The following is a 26,573-nucleotide window of genomic DNA, read 5'->3' on the forward strand; positions in this document are numbered from 1 at the left end:
CACCACTTAGGACATAGGTCAGACTCCTGGGTAAGGTTGGGAGAGGGCTTCCGGACCAGCCCTGTGCTACTCCCCCGCCCTCTCTGCATCCCTGGGGATGTGGTCCCTGGGGATGGAGGGCACCCTGCCCCACTCTGTAACTCCCACTCACTTGAACTGGGCAGCACCTGCTCCAGCCAGGGACTGGTCGGTTCTCTCTGGACTGACAGATTAGCTTCCTGGACAGCAATGGTGTCCTCAATGCCTTTCTCTTCTTTCCTCTTACAGCGATGGATGGTGTGCCTTTCATGATTTCAGAGAAGTTTTCCTGCATCCCAGAAAGTGTAAGTTTAATGCATGATCCCCTCCCCCTCTCCCACCTTAGCCCGAAGTCCCTCAGCTTCTGTGTGCATGAGCTGCTCTTAGCACCCCGGAGCCCCCTGGGCCCGTGGAAGCATTTCTGCCCGATGATTCTCTTACTCTGGATGCTGAACCCTAAAACCAGAAGGCACAACTTCTGAGAGCTGAGATGCGTTCTGCTCATCTCTGGGCCCTTCAGCTGGGGCCTGCACCTAGCAAATGCTTGAGAAGGGGAAGGAAAGAGCAGGTGGGGTCCAAGCTTCTCGAGACACTAGCAGACGAGTGCATACGGCCACGCTTTGGCATTTGAGCCGCGTCGGACAGTTGCAAAGTGTTTCCCTAGTCGAGCTTAGTCAGTCTAGCAGTTTGTTTGAGACTGACTCTCACTGTGCAGCCCTGGCTGGCCTCGAACTAGCTCTCCACACCAAGCTGGCCTTGCACTCACAGAGATCCACCTGCCTCTGTCTCCTGAGTGCTGAGATTAAAACACGCACCACCACAACCAGACTCAACGGTTTTATTTTGAGACATACAGCACTGACTGGCCTGGAACTCACTACATAGATCAGGCTGTCATCAAACTCAGATCTGCCCGCCTCCTCCTCCTGCTGCTGCTGGTCCCCACACGTGGTCTGAGTTTTTACTTCACAGTGACGGAGCTGGCCTTGTTCCCACTGTCATCGCTGCCTTCTGTGTGTGCCACACGCTCTGCTATGGCACGAGTGTCAAGGGCCTCTGGCTGTGCTCTCACCCTGAGCTTCTTGAATGACAGAGGAGCTAGGTGAGCCAGCCAAGGGCAGAGGCCAGTATCCAGACCACACGAGGTGCCTGCCAGAGCCAGGACCCTGCACTGGGTTCCATGCCCTCCTGGAGACACCCCTCTGATGGTGCCTGATCTTCAGGACAGCCTTCACCCTCTCAGCCATGCTGGGTCAGTAAACTTGTTTCTGGCTTTTATCCTTCCTGTAGAAGATTGCTTTGAGGCATCACTAAACACCAAGGCCCTAGTTTGGCCCAGCGAAGACCCCACAGTGTTTCTCTTGGACCCAGTTTAAAACCACCCGGCTGGCGATCCGACCTGCTCTGTCGTTTCCATTTTTATGAAATATAATAGGCCTCCTCTGAGCCCTTCTGGTAAGCAGCTTAATCGTGAAAAATGCTCCTGACGTGACATGGGGAGTCTAAGGAACTTCCGCAGATTCCACTTGGCTGCGTTGCCATGGAGACACTGGCACCTCTCCCGCATGCTCCCTGGGAGCGGCAGCTCTGCCCTGCTCACCAGCTCCAGTTGGGAAAGTTTAGTGGAATAGTTAGAGCTAATGATGCAGCAGCTGGACCTCTGCTGGCTCCTGGGCCAGGCGGCCAGGCAGCCCTATCCTCACACCAGGAAGGCTGGCATCTTCAGCATAGCCAAACTGCTTTGTGGCTACTGGTAGAGCAGCCCTGGGAGCTCAGGGTCTAATTCGGTGGCCCTGTCCCAAGTTTGCCCTCACAATGTGCTACTGCCAATTCAGCAAAGACTCAAGGCCACAGATGCAGGCCAAGCCCAGTGCTCAGCCCTTCCCCTGCAGCCAGACCAGAAGGGCCCACTGTGCTGCTTTAACAGGCTTTTAAAGTAAATATGAGGGGCATCCAGATGCCTCGGCAGGGGAAAGGGCTTGGGGCAAGAGCCCAGTCACTGGAGTTCAAACCCAGGAACCCACATAACAAAGCCAGATACAGTGGCATGCATGTGCAATCCTAGCACCCCTAAGAGATGGGAGTCGTGAGCCAGCTGGCCGAGAGCAGAAACGAGAGAAACCTGCCTCAGCAAGGCAGAAAGAGAGCCAACTCCTGAAAGCTGCCCTCTGACCTCCACATGTGTGTGTCCACACTCACACTCTGAAAATATGCTGAATAAGTGAATAGAGAAGATTAACCCATCCTGTAGCACAAGGCAGCCAGTTTGGAATCCAAAGCCTTGGACTTGGGAGTCAGCCTCTGGCCATGCGCCATGCAGGACATCCCTGGAGCCCAGGGCAGCGCTAGCTCCCCACCCAGGGCAGGGCTCCTAGTCCTGGGTTCTGTGGGGACCTCGGGCGCTACCTGCCAGCCAGGCTGCAGGAGGCTGGCCTGCTGCTGCTCCATGAAAACACAGAACGAGTGTACCTGGACAGATCCTGCACTGGCAGCCTCACAGACAGGGAAGCTCACCGGTCCAGCCCGGTCACCTGCAGCTGGTTCTCTTAACCTGTGTATTTGCAAGAAATGTCCCACTGTCCACAGAACTGCAGGACCCCCATTAATGTGCAACATTATCACTTTCGCCACCTTGACCTTGCAGACCATTAGCTGATGGATAGTTATTCCCCTCTCCTGTCACTGCCAAAGGCCTGGAATCCACCAGAGCCTTCCCTAGACACTGCAGGCCCTTAGGTCCTCCACCACTCTCCAGACACTTCCAGCCCCATATCCCATCACAGAAGCCTAAGTCTCACTCACTTTCTCCTTTGGTATCCGGGAATAGGATAAGCTAATTGACCCTAGGCACAGCTCCGGGAGGCCATGACCCACCCAATCCCTGGACACCCCCTAGTGCTGTGACTGTGTGACAAAGTAGTCTTGTGGTACAGAAGGCTCCGCCCACCATGTACTTTGTGATTTCTTCCTGGACCCGCAATGACTGAGCATCACAACGTCCGTTCCTTGCCGGGGGGTGAGGGTGGGGGACTGGGGTGGGGGAGGGGGGTGGGAGGAGGGGGACAGGGGGGGTGGGACACGGACGACACGATGACTAGGGCAGCTTGAATATCACAGTTGTCATAAGAGCAAGGGGTGACTTGGTCTGTGTTTTCAGATGCAGCCTTTTGATCTCTTGGGAATCACCATCAAGTCCCTGGCAGAAATTGAAAAGGAGGTAAGTACGTACGCTGGGCTTGCGACACTGCTCACTCCTCTAGAGTCCCTGTCCCTCTATCAGGGCTCTGTTCTAGAAAAGGCAGATGTAAGAGCCCTTCTGAGGGAAAAACCAGTGAGTCACTTTGAAAGCCTTTGCCATAGACTGTGACCAGTGCCTCGTCCCCTCTCCCGTCATTTGCCACCAAGATCGTCTCATATTTGGTCAACCCTCTTGATCCAGAGGAGTGTCCTAGGCCCCTCATACTTAGACACACACACACACACACACACACACACACACACACACACACACACCGCTGGATGGATGGATGGATGGATGGATGGATGGATGGATGGATGGATGGATGGCATCTGGACATCATAAGAAACACCAGGGTCAGGGTCCAAAGGAAAGTTCCGAGGAGCCAGGCCTGAAACAGTGAGGTTCCACAGGAGGCCAGGCATGCTAACATTGCCCTGTTCACGGACTGGCGTCAGTGTGCACATCCTCTGTGTAGAGAGGACTGCCATGGTCACGTGCTGCCACCAGAGCTCCTCAGAGAGGGACATTTGTCTCACAGATGGAAATGGCAGAACCATTTCAATATCCTGGGTTCCTTGGGGTTTTCTTGTATGTACCCAGCCAGAAGAAGCAGGCTGCATTATTGAAAGATGGCTGGAATCAAGGAAAATTGAATCAGTGCAGTACAACAAATTCCTAAACCTGTCAAAGCAAAAACAAGAGGAAAAACTCCCCCTTTGTCTTAGATTCTCAGTGAATCCTAAAAACATGATTGTCACCTGTAGTCTTGTTTGCTTGCTGCCTGGCGACAGGAGAAATGGCTGGCCACGAGGCTAGAGATCTAGATGTGTGTAGAATGTCACATCTGCCCTTAAAATGGCTCTGCAGTCCGGCTGCTTGTGAACCAGAGACCCAGCATAGGGTGGGCCTCCAGGAGGGATGGAGCCTGTGGGTGCCCAGGGAGGCTTTGAGAGGGTGGGCTGTTCCAGCTGCTCTGGGGACAAGATAGACCGAGGTCACCCGGACAGAATTGGAGAGCCTGGCTGCCTGACCCAGGCCACCTCCCGGTCTCTGGAGGGCAAGGGAGAGCCTGTCTCCGAGGAGATCGGCCAGTGCAGCGTGCACAGGTGGGAACCCTGCTGGCAGTGGGCGCCCAGTGCTGGGGCTGGGCGCTGCAGGAAGGGGCACCCCACCTCCTCCCTCCTGACTACCCCTGTCCTTGCCTGCCGGCCTTGGCCGCCGCATCTTTTCCTTAGGCACCTCTGGGGGCACAGTCCTCGTATTTGGGGCTCTCTTATTCTCACCCCGAGGGACCAGGTGACCTCCTTCCTCCTTTGGATGAGGCAAGACTGAGGCCTAGCCTTGTCCTGTGCCTGGAAGTCCCTTGAAGGAGGCTCTCCAGCCTGGTGGAGACAGTGGGGGGCCTAGGAGACCAGTCCAGCAGGGTTCTGGGTGCAGTGAATAGATAAGACCCTGTTGTCAGGCTGAGGTGTGATATTCACACCAGATGTCTTGGCCCTCCCTCTACTCCAAGGGCTGGTACCTGGCCTAGCCTGTTCTAATGTGTATTTTCTTTACCTCAGCACTGAGCTGGGGGTGTGGCTTCCCCCAAGACACAACACTGGGTGCTGAGGACAGCTCTGGAAGGAGCTTGTGGGCTTAATCCCAACTCTTCTAGTTGACTTTTCTGAGCCTCAGTTTCCTTTTCTGTCAGATGGAGTAGTAATGGAAATACCAGCCATGCTCTGCTGAGACGGGGGGGGGGGGGGGGGGGTTGGAGCGGGACCTGAACCTGCAGAGCTGGTAGCGTCCCATTGCCCCCACCCATCACTATTGCCCCCCCTTTTCCTGGGGCCGGGGCAGGAGGCATTGTCTGCCCATCCTGGTCAGCAGCTGAGGGGTGCCATCTTGTTTTGTTTCTCACTGTTAGTCTCGGTAAGAAGACAGGCCTGCATTTGCTGCTGAATTCTGTCAAAGTTGCCATGGGGAAGACGCAGAAAGGTGTGGGGACAGTGAGTGGTGGGAAACGGGGTGTGGAAGCAAGGGCCACCGTGAGTGGGGGTGGCACAGCGTCTGTCACTGAGGACTTGAAAGTCACCTACACTTGCCACCCATGTGCTTCACGGCATGGTGTTCGGACGTCACTGCCCACACTCCCAAGGACAGTGCCATCCTCTGCAGCCACCTCAGTGAGTTTCCTGGGAGCAGCTCGATGTTGCCTCTCCTAACCCGAACACAGGGTCGCTTCTGTGATGTGGAAACCTGAAGAGGCCTCCGCCATGGCCTGCATGCAGTGTTGGGCCTGGAGCAAGCAGGGCACTGGAACTGCTAGGGAGCCCCTTAGAACAGGTGTGGGGCCCGGGAGCTGGCATGTGCCTTCTGGGTCAGGACGTTTGGTTTTCGCTTTTCATTCCCTGCTGCCCCAGCTGCCCCTATGAAGGAGCCCAGGGTCTGCTGGAAACATGCTCTGCTCACTGGCAGTTCTGTGCTTTACACTTGTTAAACCACACCCCCAAACAAAACAAAAAATAGGGTGCTTAATTTTTTTCCATCCTGACGCAGAGTGTGGGGGTCAGAAGACAACTTGCATAGTCTGTTCTGTCCTTCCATCGTGTGAGTTCCGGAGATGGAACTCGGGTAATCAGGCTTGGTGGCAGGTCTCTCCCCAGTAAGCCATCTCACTGGCCATCTGTGAGTTTGGAGCACAGGCTAGACCTGAACATCTAGGACCCTGCCCCTAGCTCCTCCCCACAGTGGGAGCAAGGTGTCTGGGAAGCACTTCCTCTGTGGGCAGAAGCAGTGCCCAGCCATCCTGCAAGAGAAACCAGGGCTGAGGTCCAGTGGACAGCCAGAGTCCCTGACGGTGACTAAGCAGTCAGCAGGTGGTTCCAGGGAAAACAAGAGGACTAAGTGTGGCCTATAAGTATACCCCTGCCCCGTCTCCTGAGAGGGCACAGTTTGAAGAAGTAGTGCCCATCCCTGAAGACAGCTGGCCAGTCTGTCTGTCCACCATCAGGCTGAGTGTGTTAGTTAGTGTTCTATTGCTGTGAAGAGACACTATGACTGAGGCAACTTACAGAAGAATGCATCTAACTGGGGGCTGGCCTACAGTTTCTGAGAGCTAGTCCATGACCATCATGGCGGGAAGCATGGTGGCAGGCAGGCAGGCACTAGAGCAGAAGCTAAGACCTCACATCCCATTCACAAGTTCATACAGAAAAAGCAGGACAACCAAGGCCACCCCAGTGACATACCTCCTCCAACAAGGCCATACCTCCAGATCCTTCCCAAACTGTCCCACCAACTGAGGACCAAGCATTCAAATACATGAGCCTGTGGTGGCCATTCTCATTCAGACCACCTCACTGAGCATGCTCTCTTGGAGGTGACATGGTGTCATGGACAGGACTCTGGGGAATCTTGGTGTCCATGTTCAGATGGTGCAGGTGACAGGATAGTTTTACAGGCAGGACACAGGTGAGCAGTGTGCATGTCTGTGGTGAGTGCCGTGTGTTAGTAGATGTGATATGGTATGGTGGGCAGGTTCCCAGTCTGCCTGTGTCAGATGCTAAATCTTCCCCTAGTTGGGGTTTGGGGTTTTTTGTTTGTTTGTTTGTTTGTTTGTGACAGGGTCTCAGTATGTAAAACTCTGGCTGGTATTGAACTCACAGAGATCTGCCTACTTCTGCCTCCAGAGTTGATAGCCATGCTCAGACCTCAGACAAGTTCCTTTGCCTCTCCAACCCCAGCTGGAGCACAGGCCTCATGGACCAACCCCATAGCATGGTGTCCCTACTGGGCGCCTCACAGCTGGCAGAGACCTTCGTGTGCCTCAGCTGTCATGCTCCAGAGCTTCCCGGCATGCACAGCCCTTAGATTACAGGAAGACACAAGAAAGGTGCTATTTAAAAGTTAGAGTCAAAATACATGCCATTAAGCTGCATTGTGGCGGGGGAGGAGTCACTGAAGACAAAAGCCTCACCATTCAGGCACACACTGAGATGTGGGTGGTGGAAATGAATGAAGCCCTGATTAATACAGTAACTCAGCCTGGAAGGCTGGCACACGCTCCTCTCTGCCCATCTTTGCAGAGGCCTCAGCAGGGTTCCTGTCAGTTAGATCAAGGCAATAGGCTGAATTTTGCTGCCTCCCCTTCCCATGGGAGGTGACCAAGGGGTCACACAAGGTTTGTTGGCCTGTCCCAGCATGGCTTCCTCTTGTTTTCTTGCCTCTGTGGGAGGGTGGTGTGGGGCTACTGTCCTCACACAGCCACACTGTCCTCCCCACCCCACGCCCCACCCCGCGCGCGCTCCAGCAAAAGCTGCTCTGTTGAGGAACGAGGAAAAATGCAATTCCACAGCGGTCCATGATGAAGCATCTTCCCATGAGTGAGTAGATGGGCATATAAATATTCCCGTCTCCGCAGCTCTTTATTTCCCTTGTAAGCAGTTGCCCCATTTCTCCATCTGATGGATTCCCTGTCGCAGCCAGGGTGGGCGTGCCCCACACTCTCTTTCCAGCCACCTCCTGGAAAACCATCCCTGCCGCGGCTGCCTGCATCCCGTTTGCCTCCACCTACCTATACTGCCATGGGCCTCCACCCCAACCAGATCAACCTCACTGCCCTCTCCACCCCAGGTCTCATGGGCCAAGAGGCAGGGCAGGGAGGCACATCCCACACAAACCTTTTAAATCGGAAGCAGTGCATCCCTGTCCTGAAAGGGCATGCGCAGCTGGGAAACCAGTCCCTCCAGGCTCCATGTGAACCAGCTCACCCAGAACCCTTGGTGGGCACATGGGGCTGTGGCGAGGTGTTCTCTCATTAGCCTACCTCTCTTACTGGTGGAACAGCCAGTCTCCATTTTTTGTAGGACTTGAAAGCTGAAAGGGGGAGAGTCTCATTAGCAGAGGGACCATCTAATATTAATCACCCCCTTAAAATTGACAAGGGAGGCAGTTCATTTAACCACTTAATTGCTACAGGTTTTTATGGGCTGCTGTTTGCAGACATATTTAATGAAGAAGTTATAAATCTAAGAGAGCTTAAAATTTTAATTTTATCCCTAAATATTATCCTTGTTCTCGCGTTTGTAGTCGGGCCTCAGGAGTGTAGTCACGTGAGATACTCTTTAAATGAACATATTTGCTAACTGGCATGATTTCAGTTTTTAAAACATTGGTTCCAGCAATTAGGCTTTTTTTTCCAGTTCCCAAATGACTAGAGGAATTCGTCTTGATTATAATTGCTCTTAGCCACGCATATCTAATTTGTGTCTTTTTAAGTGTTAATTAGTAAACAGTTTGAGCTGACATCTTTATGTGTTTGCCTGTTGAAAAATGGGGCTTATTGCTTGTTTGGCTTGGGGCTGATCCGCTAGCATTTACGTCACGACTCAAAGGTGAAATTAATGGAAACGCATGTGGCAGCATGAGGTTAAAAGAATTTTCAAATTCAACTTCTGGATGTCCACTTTGCTGGGACCTCTTCAAATGAACGAGGTTAGGGTGGGCTGGGGAGTTATGTCTGCCGGATGAGAGCCAGGCAGGTTTTTGCATTCATAATGAAATGGCAGAGTCCCAATTTTATCGAAGCTAAGTGTTCAGATCCAGCACAGTTGTTCCTTCTTTTCTGCTGTTGGAAAGCTTTCCTTGTGCTTATGAATGTGAACTGATTTGAAGGGTTGAGGTGCAGCCGCAGAAATACATGGTCCCTTTCCACCATCTAGTGGTTAGGTCTTGAACTGCAACAGATTACATGGCCGCCTCTCTTCTAGGTAAGATGCAAGGTTCTCCACCCAGTGTCAATGGCTTTATTTTCAGCCAGAAAGATGAAATATTTGGAAAAATAAATCTGCCTACTTCATGCACTAGGTGTAATTAAGCTGGAATACTCTTATTTCCTCTTATATATTCGTCAAAGGCCCCAGCTACCACCCAAGTTTCAGAGCTCACACTGGCTTGAGACCATTCCAGCTCAAAACAAAGAAACCCCAGAAGATGGTATGCTGGTAAGGTATGGTGTGCCAGTCAGCCGACTGCACCAGTTTACAGTGTGCCCACACTGAGCTGTCAGCATACATGTGATGATTGCCAGTTGCAAAGAAATTGTTTTTAATTTTTAAAGAACCTAATGGGTGGGCTAACTGGCTTTTCTGAAGGCACAAAAGATGTCTTCCGAAATGTGGGAGGAGTTTGGTTCACCCTGCCACATGCTCTACAACCACAATTCATGCCACAGACCAGCACCGATCTTGTTGGTATGGTATCATTTGAAGCAGCTTGCCAGTCAGAATAGATTGTGTGCACACGTGTTCATGTGCGTGTGTGCATGCAGAAACCAGGAGTCAACATGCTATCTTCCTTCATCCTCTGCCTCAGTTTTGAGGTAGGGGCTCTCACTGAACCTGGAGCTCACTGATTCAGCTAGGCTGGCTTGGCCAATGAGCCCCAGGTGTCTGTCCGTCTCCATCCTTCACCACGGGGGTTATACTGGCTTTTACACAGATGCTTCTGATCTGAACTCAGTCCCTCCTGCTTGGGTGGCTGGCACTTTCCAGCGGAGCCATCTTGTCTGGCCCAGACATCAGCTTTTTCAGTGTTGTGTGTTTTCCCTACAGACAACTATTGCACATGCATAAAAATGCAAACCTAGAAACACATGGAGTAGAGTGAACATCCCACGCTGCCCACCCTGGACACGCGTGCATGCATGCACACACACACACACACACACACACACACGCACACACACATGCACACACACACACACACACACACACACACACACACACACACACACACACACACACACACACACACCATTAGATCAGCTTGCCTGCAATCACAGTTCTGTAACCTGCCCCCCACTCCCGCTCATTCTAAATACCTCCCCTTATGCCCACAGGTAACCGGAGCTCTCCCTCCATCAAGGCAGCCTCTTTCACAGCAGATGGAGACTATTACAGCAGCCACCACGGGCCAAAAAGCAGTTTACAGCTCGTTCCTTCTAATGGCCACGTTCTCTGCCTTTTTAAAAATACTTTTTCTGAGAATTTTATACACAAACACTGTATTTATATCACTCCATTACCTCTCCAGCTTCTCTTGGGTTTCTCCCACTCCCTTTCAACTTCATGACCTCTTCAATTATTGTTACACACACACACACACACACACACACACACACACACACACACACCACTGGGGCCATTTAGTGTTGCTAGTACATTTTGCACTTGGGACTGACCACACTGGGTTGGCTGACCACATGGCATCGGATAACCTATCAGGGGTTCATCTCTCAAGAAGACTGATTCTCCCTCTCTCGGCAGCCATTAATTGCCTATAGCTCTTCCTCTAGTGTTGGGGCCGTGTGAGATTTTTCCCTTGTCCACATTGGGATGTCAGCTAATAGTGTGACTGTGCAGGTCTTGTGTGAGCAGCCATGTTGTTGAGATTTAATGGGTACATCTCCCTGCTTTAAACAGAGGACACTATCTCATAGCTGGCGTCCTGGCTCGCTGGCTCTTACATTATCTCCCGCCCCCCTCCTGCCAACACCACCTGCCATGTTCCTTGAACTTTTAGGGGTAGAGCTCGTGTGTATTTATCAGTTGGGCATGTGCACCTACAGTCAGATGGTCTTTGCATTTTGGCCAGTTGCGGCTTCTATAATGGTCTTGTCTTCTGCAAAGAGAAGCTTCTTGGATGAGGAGTGAGAGCTGAGCTTCTCTGTGTTTATAAGGGGCAAGTATTTAGAATGCTGGTGGGAATCAGACTGATTTAGGCATGGGCTTACCAGCCACAGGTATTTGCCTAGATTTATATTAGCAGGCATGCATCTTCCTATACTGAGCAGGCCTTAAGTCCAGCTAGGAGGCGTCGGTTACCTCCAAAATACAGGTGTCACTGTTCCTCGTCACAGATCACGGGCTTTACAGCTGAGTAGGATTTTAACTGCTCTGCTCCTTCGGCAGCCCACAGCCCTTTGTCTACTTGAGAGCTAATCCTCAGGGAGAAGGCTTCCAGGTCAGCTCCAGCTTGATTTCTCCAAGTCCCGTGTCCAACATGCACAGCACCTTCAGCAACAGCGTACTGCCTTCCAGTTCTAGGGCAACAGCAGTGACCTGTATCATAGTCCCCCTGACCAACAGCCTGCAGGCTCCTCATGCTTGGCGCTGGGGTTTTGTTGTCTGTGGCTTTGTGGGGTGCAGCCTCACCCCCATGCCATCCCTTCTATGAGGATGCTCTGACATACTTAGCCGGTCACCTGCTGACTGACTGACGTCATCCCCAGTGGCTCTCATCAGTGCCTATAACTTGATTTTCTGTGTGCGTGGCTTTGTCCCCTGAGTGGGGCTTTCTTTAGAGGGGGAAATATTAGTTCTTTGCTTTCCAAATGGAGGTGAGCCCACTTAAGCCACCCAAAGGAGCATGAGGCTAGCTTTCTCCACATGCCAACTCCAGCTCAGCAACACTGTGCTTTTCACGATTGCCATTGTTACCTACTCTAGAGCTAAAGGTCTCCACGGCCCCCATGTTGGTCTGTCGTCAGTGGCTGTCCACTGGTTGCATTTGTCTTGGGAATCTCTCCTGTTGGTGCTTTTGGCTTGGTGGTTTTCCTCCAGCTTATTTAATATTCATCCCCTCCCTTCCCCTCACCTCCCCTCTCCTCAGGGTACATGCATGTGTGGGCACACTTGCCCATGCAGAGCTGCGTGCAGCGTCCAGAGCTTAGCATCCCGTGTCTTTCACCTGTTTTGAGACAAGGTCCTCCCTGAACCTGGAGCTGCTGTTCCCCTAGGCCGGCCTGTGAGCCCCGGACCTCTTGTGGCTCCCCGACAGCTTGGGAGTTACAGGAGCAGCTGTTAAACTTGGCTGAGTTCTGGAGATCCGAACTTGGATGCTCATACTCACACAGCAAACACTGCGACCCTTTAATACATGCTGCGGTGACCCCCCCAACCATAAAGTTATTTCCGTTGATACTTCCTAACTAACTTTGCTACTGTTATGAGTCATAATGTAAGTATATGACATGTAGGATATCTGATATGTGACCCTGTGGGGGTCATGACCCACAGATTGAGAACTGCTCCTCTAAGCCATCTTTCCAACCCCTTCTCATTCACTTTTTAGTGATACTTTTCTTAATTCTTTGGAATTTACATACAATGTATTTTAAATATATTCACCACCAGCCCCTTCCATCTCTACCCCACCCTCACCCCTTCTCACCCACCTTGGAGATTTCTCTATTTTCCTTTTTTTCCATTGAGTCTGCTCTGGTATGTGGTCATCCTATCAGGGGTCACATTAAAAGACTCCCCCTCTCCCAGGAGTTTCTCAGGCGGGTAGCTGGGGTGGGACTACCTGTCCACTTTACTCTCCTCTGAGGGGTTTTGTCAGCTGCCCGTGTGTTGGTCTTAGCACACTGTCACAGCTGCTGTGTGTTCATGTGTCCAGCGGGGTCTGGGAAACACCATTTTCATGACAGATATAATCGAGCACCTTTGGCTCTATATATTTATTTATTATTGGGTTTTTTGAGACAGGATCTCACTGTGTAGCCCTGGCTGTCCTAGAACTCACTCTGTAGACCAGGCTGGCCTCGAACTCACAGAGATCCACCTGTCTCTGCCTCCCAAGTGCTGGGACTAAAGGCGTGTGCCTTTAATAAATAAATAAATAAATAAATAAATAAATAAATAAATAAATAAATAAATACTTAACAAAATAAATAAGCCAGGTGGTGGTGGTGCATGCCTTTAATCCCAGCACTTAGGAGGCAGAGACAGGTGGATCTCTGTGAGTTCGAGCCTGGTCTACAGAGTGAGTTCCAGGACAGGCACCAAAACTGCACAAAGAAACCCTGTCTCGAAAAATGAAGAAAAAACAAGAAAAGGAATTTGTTTTAATTACATGGTGGTGGGATGGGTGCATGTTAGTGCACCTGGGAAGCCAGAGGCATCAGATATCCCTGGAGCTGGAGTTACAAGCAGCTGTGAGCTGCCCGACTTACGTGCAGGGAACAGAACTCAGGTCCTCTGCGAGAGCACTGTGTACTCCTCACTGCTCGTCCATCTCTCCAGCCCCTGCTGCTGGCTCTTATAAATCTTTCAGTGCCCTCTTCCTGAAGATCCAGAGCCTTGGAGGAGGGTGTGGTACAAATGTCTCCAAATGTCCCTTAGGGCTGGGCTCTCCACAGTCTCTGTGTGTTGACTGCTTGGTGGTCATTGCCACCTACTGCGAGGAGAAGCTTCCCCATTTGGGGGTGGGGGGAAGGTTCGGACCCCGCCCCTCTCAGTCAGACCCCTCCCCTCTCAGTCGGACCCCGCCCCCCTCAGTCAGACCCCGCCCCCCTCAGTCGGACCCCTCCCCTCTCAGTCGGACCCCTCCCCTCTCAGTCGGACCCCGCCCCCCTCAGTCGGACCCCGCCCCTCTCAGTCGGACCCCGCCCCCCTCAGTCGGACCCCGCCCCCCTCAGTCGGACCCTGCCCCTCAGTCAGACCCCGCCCCCCTCAGTCGGACCCCTCCCCTCTCAGTCGGACCCCGCCCCTCAGTCAGACCCCGCCCCTCTCAGTCAGACCCTGCCCCTCAGTCAGACCCCGCCCCCCTCAGTCGGACCCCGCCCCTCTCAGTCAGACCCTGCCCCTCAGTCAGACCCCTCCCCCCTCAGTCGGACCCCTCCCCCCTCAGTCGGACCCCTCCCCCCTCAGTCGGACCCTGCCCCTCAGTCAGACCCCGCCCCCCTCAGTCAGACCCTGCCCCTCAGTCAGACCCCGCCCCCCTCAGTCAGACCCTGCCCCTCAGTCAGACCCCGCCCCCCTCAGTCGGACCCTGCCCCTCTCAGTCAGACTCCTCCCTTCTCAGTTGGGCTCCTCTCCTCTCGGACTCCTCCCCTCTCATTTTTAAGAGCCCTTTATGCTTTAAAAATGGCAACTTCGGGCCTGGGGAGATGCTTTGGGTTTTGTTTTCACGTCATTCTTACAATAAAATCCACTGCCTTTTCTTATTTTATATTTTAAAATACTGAATATTAAACACCAACTACTTAGTCTGTTTGGCATGTTCTAGGAAGAAAACTCTAGAGCTGGCTTTATTTCTAATGTTTTCAGGTCATTTTCTTCTGTGACTTCTTGCTGCATCTTTGTGTGTGTGCTGTGGGGCTTTTCCTGCACCTTCTGTTCCAACTCTTGCTCTGTGACTGCTCTCATAAACGATGGGTTAGTTCTGTGCTCCCGCTGATTCTAATTAGAGGCACGATTCCATCTGAACCTTACAGACTTTCAAGGAGCAGGGAGTGTATAAACTACCTTTTTATTTTGAGAGAGGGTCTCCCTGGTCTCTCTGTATATTCCAGAACGACCTTGAGCTCATGAATTTCCTGCCTCAGCCTCGAAAAAAACGGAATTACAGACATGCCACCACTCCATCTCCCATTTGTTTGGTTTTCGTACATTTGGTTTATTTTAGGTTTATGAGGTCGGAGGACAACTTGAGGGGCTGTTTCTCCCCACACCATGGAGGTCCCAGGATAGAACTCAGGCCATCAGGCTTGCACTGAACCCATGGGTAGTAGGCGGCTTGACATTTTACCTGGCATGTCCACCTGGGGACAGGTGTGCTTTGCGCATTGGCCGATGGGAAACCAAAAGGGTTTTCTTTAAAGAGTTCTCTTGTGTTTCTTTTTGTTGTCCTTTTGGGATGGGGTCTCAAGCAGCCAAGGCTGGCCTTGAACTCTGTACGTAACTGAGCTTGCCCTTCAGCTTCTGGTCCTCCTGTCTCCACTTCCCAGTGCATGCACCACCATGCCAGAGTTTTACAGCTCTGGGGGTCAAACCCAGGCCTTACGCACGCTGGGCCAGCACTGTGCCACCTGAGCCGCCTCCCAAGCCCCCTCCTGCTTCCTTTCAAGACATGCCTGGGTGTCATGCGACCCAGGCTTCTGTCAGCAGGACCGTTGCTTCTTCCGTCTCATCTGTCACATGATAGACAAAGTTCCCAGCCTTGGTAGTGAGTCTAGAGCCAACCTCTCCCGACCTGAAAGAGCAGCGATACTGTCCTCCTCGTCACCCTGCCCACAGACAAGAGCCCAGGCACTGTCCTGGTCTCTGGGTAGCAGCTGCCCCTTCTGGTGTCCTAGTCTCCTCAGCAGGACCTTCTGGGTGCCTGGGCCTCTTTAGTGGTAGTTTCTTCTCTCAGTATCCACACATTCTGCTCTGGTTTCTTCTTTTCTCCTGCTTAAGAGTTGTCCATGCGTCCTCCTGCAGCTTCTCATCAGGATGGGCGGCGACTTCTCGGCAGCGGCATTTGGTCATCTGTGGAGACGGCTGTTCTTCCTCTCTGAATACTAACCTGGTGAACTGTGTCAACAGAGTCCTGGGTCTGAGTCCCTGGGTCCCCCTCTCCTCACTGGCCTTGAGATTTTGTTTTTGCTTCATGTGTATCTGCGTGTGTGGTTGCCATGTGTGCGCAGGTGCACTCACAGGCCAGGAGAAGGAATCAGATCCCAGAGAGCTGGAGTTAAGAACAGCTGTGAGCCACCCAGGGTGGATGCCGGAACCAAACTCAGCTCCCTGGAAGAGAAGTGACTTCTCTTAATGGCTGAGCCTCAATCTCAGTGGTTCTCAACCTTCCTGATGCTGCAACCTTTTAACACAGTTCCTCATGTGTGGTCACCTCCAACCATAAAATCATTTCATTGCTACTTCATAACTGTAATTTTGCTAGTTATGAATTGTAATGTAAATACTTTTAGATATAGAGGCTTGTCACAGGGATCATGACCAAAGATTGGAAACTGCTGCTTTATTGAAGGCAGCAACTCCTGAGAGTGACTACCAGAGAGGGTATTCCCTAGTGGCTAGGGCACCCAGCATGTAAATAGAGGAGCCGTGGAATTGTAGCTGCCGCAGTGATGGGTGCCAAGGCCACATTGTCTGTCAGGGTTCAATCATCAGCCACACCGTCTTGTGCAAAACCAGAGTGAGTCGAGGTGAATGGTCGGGCTCTGCCTGTCCTCCACGACCATGTCCTCCATGACCCTGTCCTCCACGACCCTGTCCTCCACGACCCTGTCCTCCACGACCCTGTCCTCCACGACTGTGTCCTTCACGACCGTGTCCCACTCTTTTCTCTGGGTTCATGGGACTTTTGTCCCACACGTTAAAATAAGGCAAATCCCCAAACTCAACTAGAAGTTGCCAGGCACAGGTGACAAGAAGTGTCATTACAGCAAAAATGGAGTGGGACAGGGCCTCCACAGAGCATGCCACACAGTCTGCACCCCACCTGGAAGGCAGTGTTCTTTCACATATTTCCATTTTCTCCCATGACCGAGAAAAGAGGAACATTACAAACAGCCATTTTTGCAGATGTCGAGGTGAATTCTGAAATGCCATCTCAATGCTAGGCAGCCCAGAGGCTGTGGCACAGCTGTGGTTTCCATTCAGCACCGTAGGCATCTGCACATACTCAAACACTCGTGTGTGTGTGTGTGTGTGTGTGTGTGTGTGTGTGTGTGTGTGTGTGTGTCTGCCCTGTGAGACCACAGCAAGGGGAGGCTGTGGTTTGCGTCTGTAGAGCGAACCTCTCCCATTTTCTCAACCACGTGACTTCTCTGCCAATCTTTCACTCTCAAATGTTAATAATTGTCTTGAGTACAGAGACTTTTCACCTTCCTGCAGGATGGGTCCCTGTTGACAGGGGTATTATTGTTGCCATGGTGTGGCAGCCTCAGGCCTCTACCTGGCTGGGAAGTGTGCACTTTCTCCAGGAGAAGCATGAAGGCTGACAGTCACTCTGTGGGAGTCAGACAGTGTGTGGCTCTGCTCTGTCCCTGTGGAGAGAGGACAGGACTGGTGTGCTGGCTGTCATGTTACTAGTCACCCTGCCCCGTTAGGGGCCCGGCTCCCCCAGTTTGCTTGTGGCACTCTTGCCGGACCATGCTTTCACCCTGTCTGCCCATGTCTAAGGAGCCATTATCTAAGGCCGGAACAGATGCCTCTAAGTTGACAGGACATGGACCACACAGGTCCTTCCCTGTCCATCCCCAGCCGTGCATGCCCTTCCATTGCCTGAAGGACTGGCTGTAGCTCGGAGTTCCCAGCTCTGGCTGTGAAGTGGAATACCTGGGGTCCTTGCTAGAGGGCAGATGCAAGGCCTAAGCTAGCTCATCCCAGGAGAGCAGGGCAGCAGGGCTGAACCCCAGAGCCGAGACACAGCTTGGAGAGCATAGAGCCCTTGAGTGGAAAAGGGCCTTCCAGAATAGAGGTTCTCTGGAGGCTGGGCTGTGGGTGAGGAAGGGCTGTGGCCTAAGAACTTAGTTACAAATGGAAGGCAGGTTTGAGCCTGGGCTGTGGCAGTGCCTCAGAGAGCAGGCAGATGGGTGACTGTGTCCAGCCTTTCCGCTTCTCTGAGCCACACAGTCATTCACTAAGCTCATCCTCAGGAACAGTGATTGAGTTCCAAAAAATTTACAAAAACTTCAGCTAGGTGTGGTGGAGCATGCCGTTAATCCCAGTACTCCAAGAGTTCCAGGCCAGCCAGGACTAAACAGAGAAGCCCTGTCTTTAAAGAAAAGAAAAGACAAAACTTAATTTACTTAAAACATCATGAAATAGTTTTTGAGTATTTTGTTCTAGGCTGCATTCATAGCTATCCTGGGCTGCCTGGTCTAACCTCTTCTGCTCCTTCTGCCCTGATGTTAGGCCATCTGTGATAGGCCAGCCCTCCGCTGCTGTTCTCCAGCCCTGAATCACCTCTGTGCTTGAGTCTTGGCCCTTTAGTTGCCAGCATTAGAGGCTTACCCGGGCCCCAAACTCGCCCTTGTCCATACCCTTGCAGGACCTCTGTGGTCTGGTGCGGTATAGCCTGCCTTTGCTCCGGTTGTCGCCTGGCCCCACGTCCCAGCTGCAGCCCATCAAGGGGTGGCATGGACACCTGGCCAGCTCAGCACGTGCTCCCAGTGCCCCTCTGGGCCCGGGCTAGTACTCCCCTGGCTCACTCCTGGGGAGTCACTTCCTGGGGTGTCAGGAAGCTGAACCCTTCCCCAGGTGAGTGTGGTGCTGGACAGAGACCTTCCTCCTGCCTTCCTCGTCTAGAGCCCTCTGGTGGATATGACTGGTATTGATGAGGAGAGGAAGAGCGGGGCCAGGGGCAGGCACAGCGCCTGCTCGCCAACCCAGGCCGTGCCTCCCCTCACCAACCATTAAAACAGGCCAGGGACTTGTATAAATGCCGTTGGTGTCCCCATCGCTGCCTCCTGGGCACAGGTGCTGTGGGGTGTGCTTGCACAGAGCCCCCCAGTGGCTCCCCAGCTCCCGTGAGTGGCAGGAAATGTCTGGTCACCCCTCTTCATGGTGCTGCAGTGACAGCCTCTGTGATGGTGCTCCCTTCTACTAGCAGGACACTGGTCTCATGGTGAGCAAGGGCTTGTGGAAACTGTGACCTGTCTCTGCCTGAAAGGCCTAAGACTGTTAAAGGTCCCGAGCCCCCGGAAGTCCCCGACGGAGCCCCTGACAGTGACATCTCTTTCCTAGGCCAGGCCAGCGGTACAGTTGCAATGACAGTCTGTGCCCACCAGAGGGCACACTGCCCCACACTGCTCAGCTGAACTGGGCTCTGCACACCAAATGCTTTTTAATTGAAAATTTTTTTAATTCAAAAAGGATTTGCTGTTTGTACTCAAGTGCAGGTTTTCCTTATGCAGAAGACTAATGTCTTGAGTAAACAGATCTGGGCTCAAATCCACCTTCAAAGGTACTCTCTGTTTGCCCAAGGGAGTGAAAGGCTTCCAGAAGCGGCCCTAGTCTCTTGGGCAAACATTTTGGGGACGAGGAATCCCAGGCGGAGGACATCGTCTGTGGGAAGGTTATCCGCAGCCTAAGGGGGATTATGTTGGGGGACATATGTTGAAATTTCATTTGGGGAATTAGGGGAACAAGAGTGGGGGTGGCCACTCTTCCCAGCCAGGATAACCTAAAAAGGGAAAACTCCAGGGAGAGGGCAGGCAGCCAAGGGGTCTGTGTGCTGTGTCGGCCCCCAGGGTCTTCATGTGCGAGGGCTGTAGGGCAAGTCAGGGCAAGTGTGCACTTGCAGTTCCTCCCTGTACTCCGTGCCAGGGTCGAGAGAAATGGCAACTTGGATGGTGAACTGGGAGGCAAGTCCTTGCCCCTCCCAGAGACCCTCTCTTACTCCCAGCCATCACAGGCCAGGACTGCATGACCCCCACATACTGAGGCCCCCTGCCTGGTCAGCCAACTGTCCCCCCCCCCACTGCCCAGGAAGCTGTAGCTCCATCCACATGCAGGTGCCCAGACCCAGACCCTGTCTCAGACTGACTAGTCTGGAGCCAGGCCAACCAGACAGTATCAGATGAAGGAATCACCACCGCCCGGGGCTTCCTCCTGCCCTGGGAGCCCAGCACAGCAGAGCACACTTCCGAGACAGTTCAGGCTGTGTCTCCAGCCCTGACCCTGCTGGGATCACCTCCCCTCACCGGAGAGACACTGCACCTTAGTCCTGGCTTTCAGAGCGGGGTACCCCCCCTTTTGTCCTCGGTCCCTCCTTCCTGGTACCCATCAACCACCATGTCATAGACTCTGGCCCTTCCACTCCTACCCTCCCCACATTAACCCCAGATTGTGTTGGTCACGGGATTGGTCAGGCTGGCTCTCAGAACTGACCCCAACATCCAGTCACCTCGAAGCCACTTGAAAATACACACCTCAGATCATCCCAGACCCCACCACCACAATTACATCCCATCTAGCCTGGGACTGGTGGGCGCCAGTGAGGATCTGTGGCTCACACCAGGGTGTTGCCTCTCACACTGCTCCAGGGCTGTGCATCCTGCTCCCAAGGGCTGCCAGTCCCTACCCTAAGGGCATAGGCCTGTCTTCTTGTTTTCTGAATGCATGCTCTTGTCACTGTGGCCCCAGATACCTCTCAACACCTCCCCCCACACACACACACACATATACTTACTGTCTCTTCCCCTGGACACTCCTGGGGACCCACTCCCAGCCACCAGCAAAACCAATGTCCTCTCTCCAGCCTGCACTTCCTCTGGTGTCCTGATGCTCCAGGCCCTTGTACCATTGGGAACGGCATCTGGGCCCTCCATCCCCAAGCCTGTACCATAAGCCTCCCTGCTCCTCTGCCCTACCATGTTTTGCTCTTCTCTGGGAAAGGCCCATGCTCCAAGAAGTGCTCCTGCTTGAGTCCTGGGCTGTGTGGAAAGTTCCCAGGCCCCTCTGCCACCACCCTATGAGCCCTAGGCATAAAGGATTTCATATAACTTATGCCTTTGCAATCCTGACCCGCACCCCTAAATGTTCCTTCTCCCACCCACTCACAGACACCCCAACTGCCAGCAGAGTAAGACCTGTAGGTGCTGATAAAGCCAACAGAGGCTCTAACATGCTGCTGTTCACTGACGTGCACACACCTGAGCAGCCACCAGGTGGCAGTGTTGTGCTGACCATTGCCTGAAGCCTCTTGGGTAGCCAGCTGCCGGTAGCCTGATGGGATGTTAGCCTGATGGGATGGTGTACCTTCAAGGGTCACTAGAGGGTAGTGTTGTGGAGGGGGTGCTGTGGGATGCTCTGATGGGCTCCCCTCATAGCCACCAGATGTTTAGTTGGAAACCGCTTGCTACCAAGGATGGACCTGTGCCACCCCTGGGATTAGAAGGACCACACCTCACCTTAGAAGTGAGTCCATCAAGATCCTGGGCGGGAAGACCTGCCCGAGGGCTCCTGCAGCACCCGGCCCAGACTCTGTCTACCCATCCTGGTAACAGATGCTGTGGAGCAGGACGCACCGGGTTGCGTGGGTGCTGTCTTGAGTGGCTTCTTGATCATACACTGGACCTCAGTCCCAGCTGCTCTTCTTTCTCCCTGCTGCCCGCAGCTCTCCGTGTGTGTGTGTGTGTGTGTGTGTGTGTGTGTGTGTGTGTGTGTGTATGTGTGTGTGTTGAGGCTGGTGGGCCTTGATTGGCCAGTGTGCATGCCAGCAGGGCCATGGGCCACACGGCCTGGCTGGGGGCTGCAGCTTCTCCTGCTACAGTCGGACCACATTCTCCTCCACAGGCTGCATAGCGGGCAGGTGTCCTGCAGAGTAGCCAAGCTCAAAGCTCTTCTCAGAGCTGCATTCTGTTGGAAAGCCTTCTCAGGGCCTCCCGCCACTCACCACTTCCGACTGACTGAACACGTTTGGCAACCACTAACCTAAACATCTCTCACTTAATGTTGCCAGGCTATTCCACAACCCCCCCCCCCCCCGCCACCTCTGTCAGGATAAGGAATCCTCCGCTGCTCCTCACCAATGGCCACATTGAATGTCTCAGCCTTCAAGTGAACTGCAGGGCCCCTCTCCCCACCCAAATGACTCGTTTCTTCTCAGAGTTTTCACTGGACTTGGAGCCTTTTACTTCCAGACCCTACAGAATTGGGGTCTCCAGTGTAAGAGTTAATAATCCTCCATGGAACTGGCTCCTGGCTCAGGATGACAGCATGGCACACACCACCAAGGATCTGCTTGGCCCATCTGTGTAACTGTGCAGGGTCCCCACCAGGGCAGGTTCTGGGTGCAGTGAGGAACATTTGCAGAGGGTATGCACTTGTGAGAGCAGTCCAGAAGCCCTTCCCTGGGCTCTCGGGCCACTAAAGTGCTGTCCTGGACAGTGCACAGTGTGCCTGGTGGCAAGGAGTCCCGGGATCTGGGGACGGAGGGAGGCCGCTGGTCAGGCATGGAGTCCACTCACAGGCCTTTCCCCACAGCCTTGCAGTGGTCCCTCCTTGAGGTACAAGCAGGAGCAGGAAGGTACTTGCCTCTCGGCCTGGCACAAGGTTCTCATGTGAGCTTGCCATTGGTACCAGAAGTGTGCACTCAGCAAAGTCTTACCCTGCAGAGGCAGGCAGGGATTGTGAACACTACCTACCCATTGTCACCTCCTGAGCCTGTCACACACACATAGGAACAGTAATATACTACCCCAGCTTCAGTTCCCAGCAGCCATTCTGCCCAGGGTTCAGCAGGGGCTGGCATCATCGCTGCTCAGCCGGGGCCTTCTCTAGGGTCCTCTGGCCTGACTGCCTCTGTTCCTCTTCTTGCAGTATGAGTACAGTTTCCGCACGGAGCAGAGCGCAGCGGCACGCCTCCCACCCAGCCCTACCCGGTGCCAGCAGATCCCCCAGTCCTGAGGAGCCCCAGCCTCCTGGGGGAGAAGACGTCTCCTACCCGGTGCCCAGACTACTGATGGGGTGGCTGGGGGGAGAGTCACTCCCTCCCCCACCTGCCCATTCTGCTTGCCCTCCCCACTGACCAAGAGACTCTGGGCAGCTGTGTGGTCATATATGGTCATCAGCTTGCCTGACGAGACTCCCCTGCCTCCCTGGGAACGTTGTTTGTGACTAATGTATGTGCTGTTAGTGACCAGAGGCTCCTAGCACACCTGTGTGATGACCACTTACCCCACAAAGAAAGAAGAATCCTTCCCTACCTGGAGTCACCCATGAGGGCCCGGGCACATGTTCCAGCGGCCCAGTGATGCCCTCTGGCTCCCTTCAACTGACCATCACCCACTCTAAGAATCCCACAAAGCCACTGTCTCTCTCCTGGAAGACTCCGGGGTTGACTGCATCACATAGGACCCTGCAAGATGCACTGATCATCTCTGACCCAGGCTACCTGAGAACAAGCCTTCCTGTCAATAGGCTCAAGTGGCCCATGCATTTATGAGGACACTGAGAAAACAGGTCTCTGCTTCACTCCAGACAACCGTGGACTCTTCCGCCAACGCACACACTGGATGTCCAGAGAGCAGATGGAACTCCGGTCTCTGTGGAAGTAACTGGGGGCCTACCTGGACAGAAACTTGGCTGCTAGGGTGCTGGGCCTGGCCACAAGCTCCAATCCCACAAAGGGCTCATCTATGGAGCATCCTCCTGCCAGCAACAGCCTCCATATGCCTCTGCCTCGTGCCCTGACCTGGTGGCGACTCTGAGAGGCATGGTACCCAGCCCTGCAGGGACACAGTACAAGGGCATCAACTCCTCTCAGCCAGGCCCACCCACAGTCTAGAAGGCACCTCCTACCAGGGATCTGCTGTTTTGAAAAGTCCCTATGTCCCAGGCCTCTGAATCTTGGCTAGTACATTTCATAGGTGTCCATCTGAGGTGCCAAGTTCAACTCCACATGTGTTGCCATGAAAATAGTAGCCACTGCTGTCCCAGCTCTCAGCCTCACATGATGCACTGCTTTGCCATATTTGGCTGTTAGGGTTTGTCTGACATTGGTCCCTGGAGTGTCTGTGGATGTGAAGGTGTGCACAGTGGTCAGTGGCCACAGGCAACTGCACTCCAGTGGGTACAAACCTCTCCAGTTACAGCTCCAGAGAGCCACAGGCAGCTGAGTGGCCAAGGTGCAAAAGGATCAGCAGCAAGAAGCAGCCAACAAGATGGCATGAGCCAAGGCAGGGCCAAAAATACCTCACCAACCTCATCAGCCCCTCAGCTCCTCAGGCCCTTTGTGGCCTACCCTCCCTCCTCCGTCAGCCTTCTTCGCTTGATGGTACTTCATTTCTGTGTCAGGAATGGTCACCTCACCTTCTCTCAGATTTGAGCACACCCCGTGGGGTACCCATCAACCCCCCTGACTCTGGGTCCCACAGCCTCTAGGCAGCACAGGCCAAGAAAAGGTAGTTAACTCAAATGCCGGTGTCCCAGAGGCCTGTGGGGTCAGAACCCATGCCACACTGGTGCTCAGGAGAGCTGATGAACTGTCCCCCAGACGGCTCCATAAGCCGGGGGCCTGAGGACCTGTGCCTGCTGCTCCTGGTGTAACACCAAGTGGCCCAGCAGGGAGGCGAGCACTCATGGCCTGAGTTCACTGGGAAGGTTGGGAGCTCTCCTGGCCACTTCCTTTATGCTTGCACACATTGTCTCAGCACCTCTTTCCATTTCCCAGTTGTGAAGTTGTCCTACCCAGTGAGGCCAGGAGGCCCTCCCCCGTCCGTCCTTCCCTTGATGGAGAACGTGGCTTCCCTGAAGCTCCTACAGGCCCTGGGCGTTCCGAGGTGAAGACAGTGGACCCTTTGTCGGTAATCAAGAAGGCCAAGTGAAGAGGTCCCTGGAGGCAGGACGCGGGCGCTGCCACCCACGCACGCCCTCCCACAGGACTCCACCACTGGGACAAGTGCAAACTGCAAGCTCTGAGCTGGAGTAACCTCGGGACATGGCAGACTTAAGAATAACCTTGACTGTGAATGTTGTAGCGTCAACAGCTTCTAGCTTTTGAAGTGTTAAGGACAACTTGGTGTCTGTTGTAAGTTTTAGGTCGCACCCAAGCCCTGGTTTCCTGTCCTCTGGCAGTGGTAGTGGTGGTGTGTGCACCTTGTTCACCTTGTGTGGACCCGGCACAGGCCCAGACCGGGAGGTGGGGCTGCGGCTCACAGCAGAATGGAGTGGCCTTTGGTGGATGGTGTGGACCGCTTGTCCGCACTCACCCCTGGCCGCTGTGAGATGAGCACACGGAACCCTGGGAGGTGTGAAGAGCTGCAGCCTCTCCCTTAGGTCTCCCCCCCCCCCCAGCATGTCCCACAGCTGCTGCTGTCCCTGCCAAGCACACGTCTTTCTCTTGAAAAGGCTAGCCAGAGCACAGCACCCTCCCCCAGTCCCCACACTGAAAAGTCCGTTCCTTCCTAGGGCCTTGGAAGTGGCACATGGGTGATGAGCAGGGGCCTCCGGGCTCACTTGCAAATTTATCATAAGGCCAAGTCTAAGAATTCACATCCGCCTCACTCACCTTGGGAAAAGGACAGGTCAGAGTCATGAGTATTCTTCCTGGTGGTCAGTGGCATGTGGCCACCTGTGACCATGGCCATTCTGCAGGAAGAAGCTGACGACCCTCGGTCAGGAGGACATACACACAAGGGCCCCGAGATCCTGAGCTCACCCCCTTCCTTCACTGGGCACTAGACCTGGCAGTCTTAAGCACATTTCCTGTCATCCCCAAACAAGCCCAGCACTGGGTGCTCTTTGTCCCCTGTCCCATGAAGAGCCTGAGGCATATCTGTAAGCTTGCCAGTGGCAGGGGCAGAACCTGACCCCAATGTCCCTGTGCCAACTATCTGGCCTCTGTGCCCATCCCTGCGGTGGGCTTTCTTTTGCTATGGATTCACCTCACCATGGCAGTGGATTCTGGGCACAGGTTGGGCTGAGAGCTTATCCTGTGCCTCCTGTGACCCGAGGACCCCCAGCCTGTGAGCATCTCTCCTGCTGCGGTCACAGGAAAGGCCTTGATGTGCCGCCAGGCCGTGAAGTGCCGAATTCACGGAACCGCTCTGTGACCCTCTGCCCCCAGAGCCTGGTGAAGCAGCTGGGCCCTCGTTCCTGTACCCAGCTCCCTCTCAGGTGAGGCGGCACAGCAGAGCGGCCAGCTTCCCCTGCTCTGGGTGCAAGGCGGAGCAGCCGCAGCCATTGCACCAGTCCAGGCAGTTTCCCTTCAGAGCCTGCGAGCTGCTGGGCCACTGTGTGGCGCTGGGAACAAGGCCCTTAGGCCCAGCTGCCTTCCTGTGTATTTATTCAAGGTGACTGCTTGGCAAAGGGGGTTTCACTGTGTGGCTGTATTCTTAATATAATTTGTTAAATAAATGTTTGTTTTAACCTCTTTTCCCCAGTTTGCTGTTATTTTTAAAGCCAGCAGAGGTCAGTGTCCCTCAGGGGAGGCCTTCTGGCCAGCTGCAAGCTCTCTCTCCTGCTTTCCAGGGCTCTTGAGGGCCAAGTGGCCACTACCTTCACTTTTCAGATTTCTAGAAAGAGCTGGCAGGTGACTTGAGGGTTTCGGTACCACCGACATCCTTGACCCTCGGAAGCTCCTGAGAGAAATCCCAGTTGCTATGAACAAGACCCCAGTAGAATGAAGAGGGCTCTTTTATCTCCTGCTGTCCCATCCTGTCTCTGGGCCTCAGGGCTCGGCTGGCTATCAGCGTGTTGGGATGCAGCTCCCCTGCTTTGGGCCTGTCCTAACTGCTCACCTGCTGCAGGATGCCACCTGCAGAGATGGCTGGGGGCCCCACACACATTGGAGGTTCCCTGTGAGTTCCTTATCAGCGCCCTGCCTCCCCAGCCCTGGCTGTGACTTCTGCATCTCTAGGACCCACCTCACAGCCTGACTGGCTGCCTGCAGCTCAGCACACACCAGCTTCAGTGGGAAGGAGCTAGAATGGTGACCTTTGACTCGCCACTCCTCTCCTGGGCTCCCGGAAACTTAGGGGCACCTGCACACTTGTACCCTTGACTTCCCAACCCCAGCCTCCTATCTCTTGAGT

The 26,573-nt window shown here is 53.8% G+C and overlaps 1 protein-coding gene across 3 annotated transcripts in view; it reads left to right on the forward strand.

Moving 5' to 3' along the window:
* Mvb12b (multivesicular body subunit 12B) overlaps positions 1 to 25,915 on the forward strand; it is a 160,205-nt gene extending 134,290 nt beyond the window's left edge. The window contains exons 8-10 of one of the 3 annotated variants that reach the window (XM_076568837.1): positions 268 to 323; positions 3,176 to 3,235; positions 22,360 to 25,915. In XM_076568837.1, coding sequence (XP_076424952.1) covers positions 268 to 323; positions 3,176 to 3,235; positions 22,360 to 22,446 — 203 coding nt within the window. In that variant the 3' untranslated portion in view covers positions 22,447 to 25,915. Of the gene's footprint in view, positions 1 to 267; positions 324 to 3,175; positions 3,236 to 10,142; positions 12,831 to 22,359 lie in introns of those variants that run through there. The other 2 variants (XM_076568836.1, XM_042274821.2) reach the window with 2 other exon arrangements.
* Positions 25,916 to 26,573: the final 658 nt, after the last annotated feature.

This window comes from Peromyscus maniculatus, chromosome 4, assembly GCF_049852395.1.
Source record: "Peromyscus maniculatus bairdii isolate BWxNUB_F1_BW_parent chromosome 4, HU_Pman_BW_mat_3.1, whole genome shotgun sequence".
Taxonomy (NCBI): domain Eukaryota; kingdom Metazoa; phylum Chordata; class Mammalia; order Rodentia; family Cricetidae; genus Peromyscus; species Peromyscus maniculatus.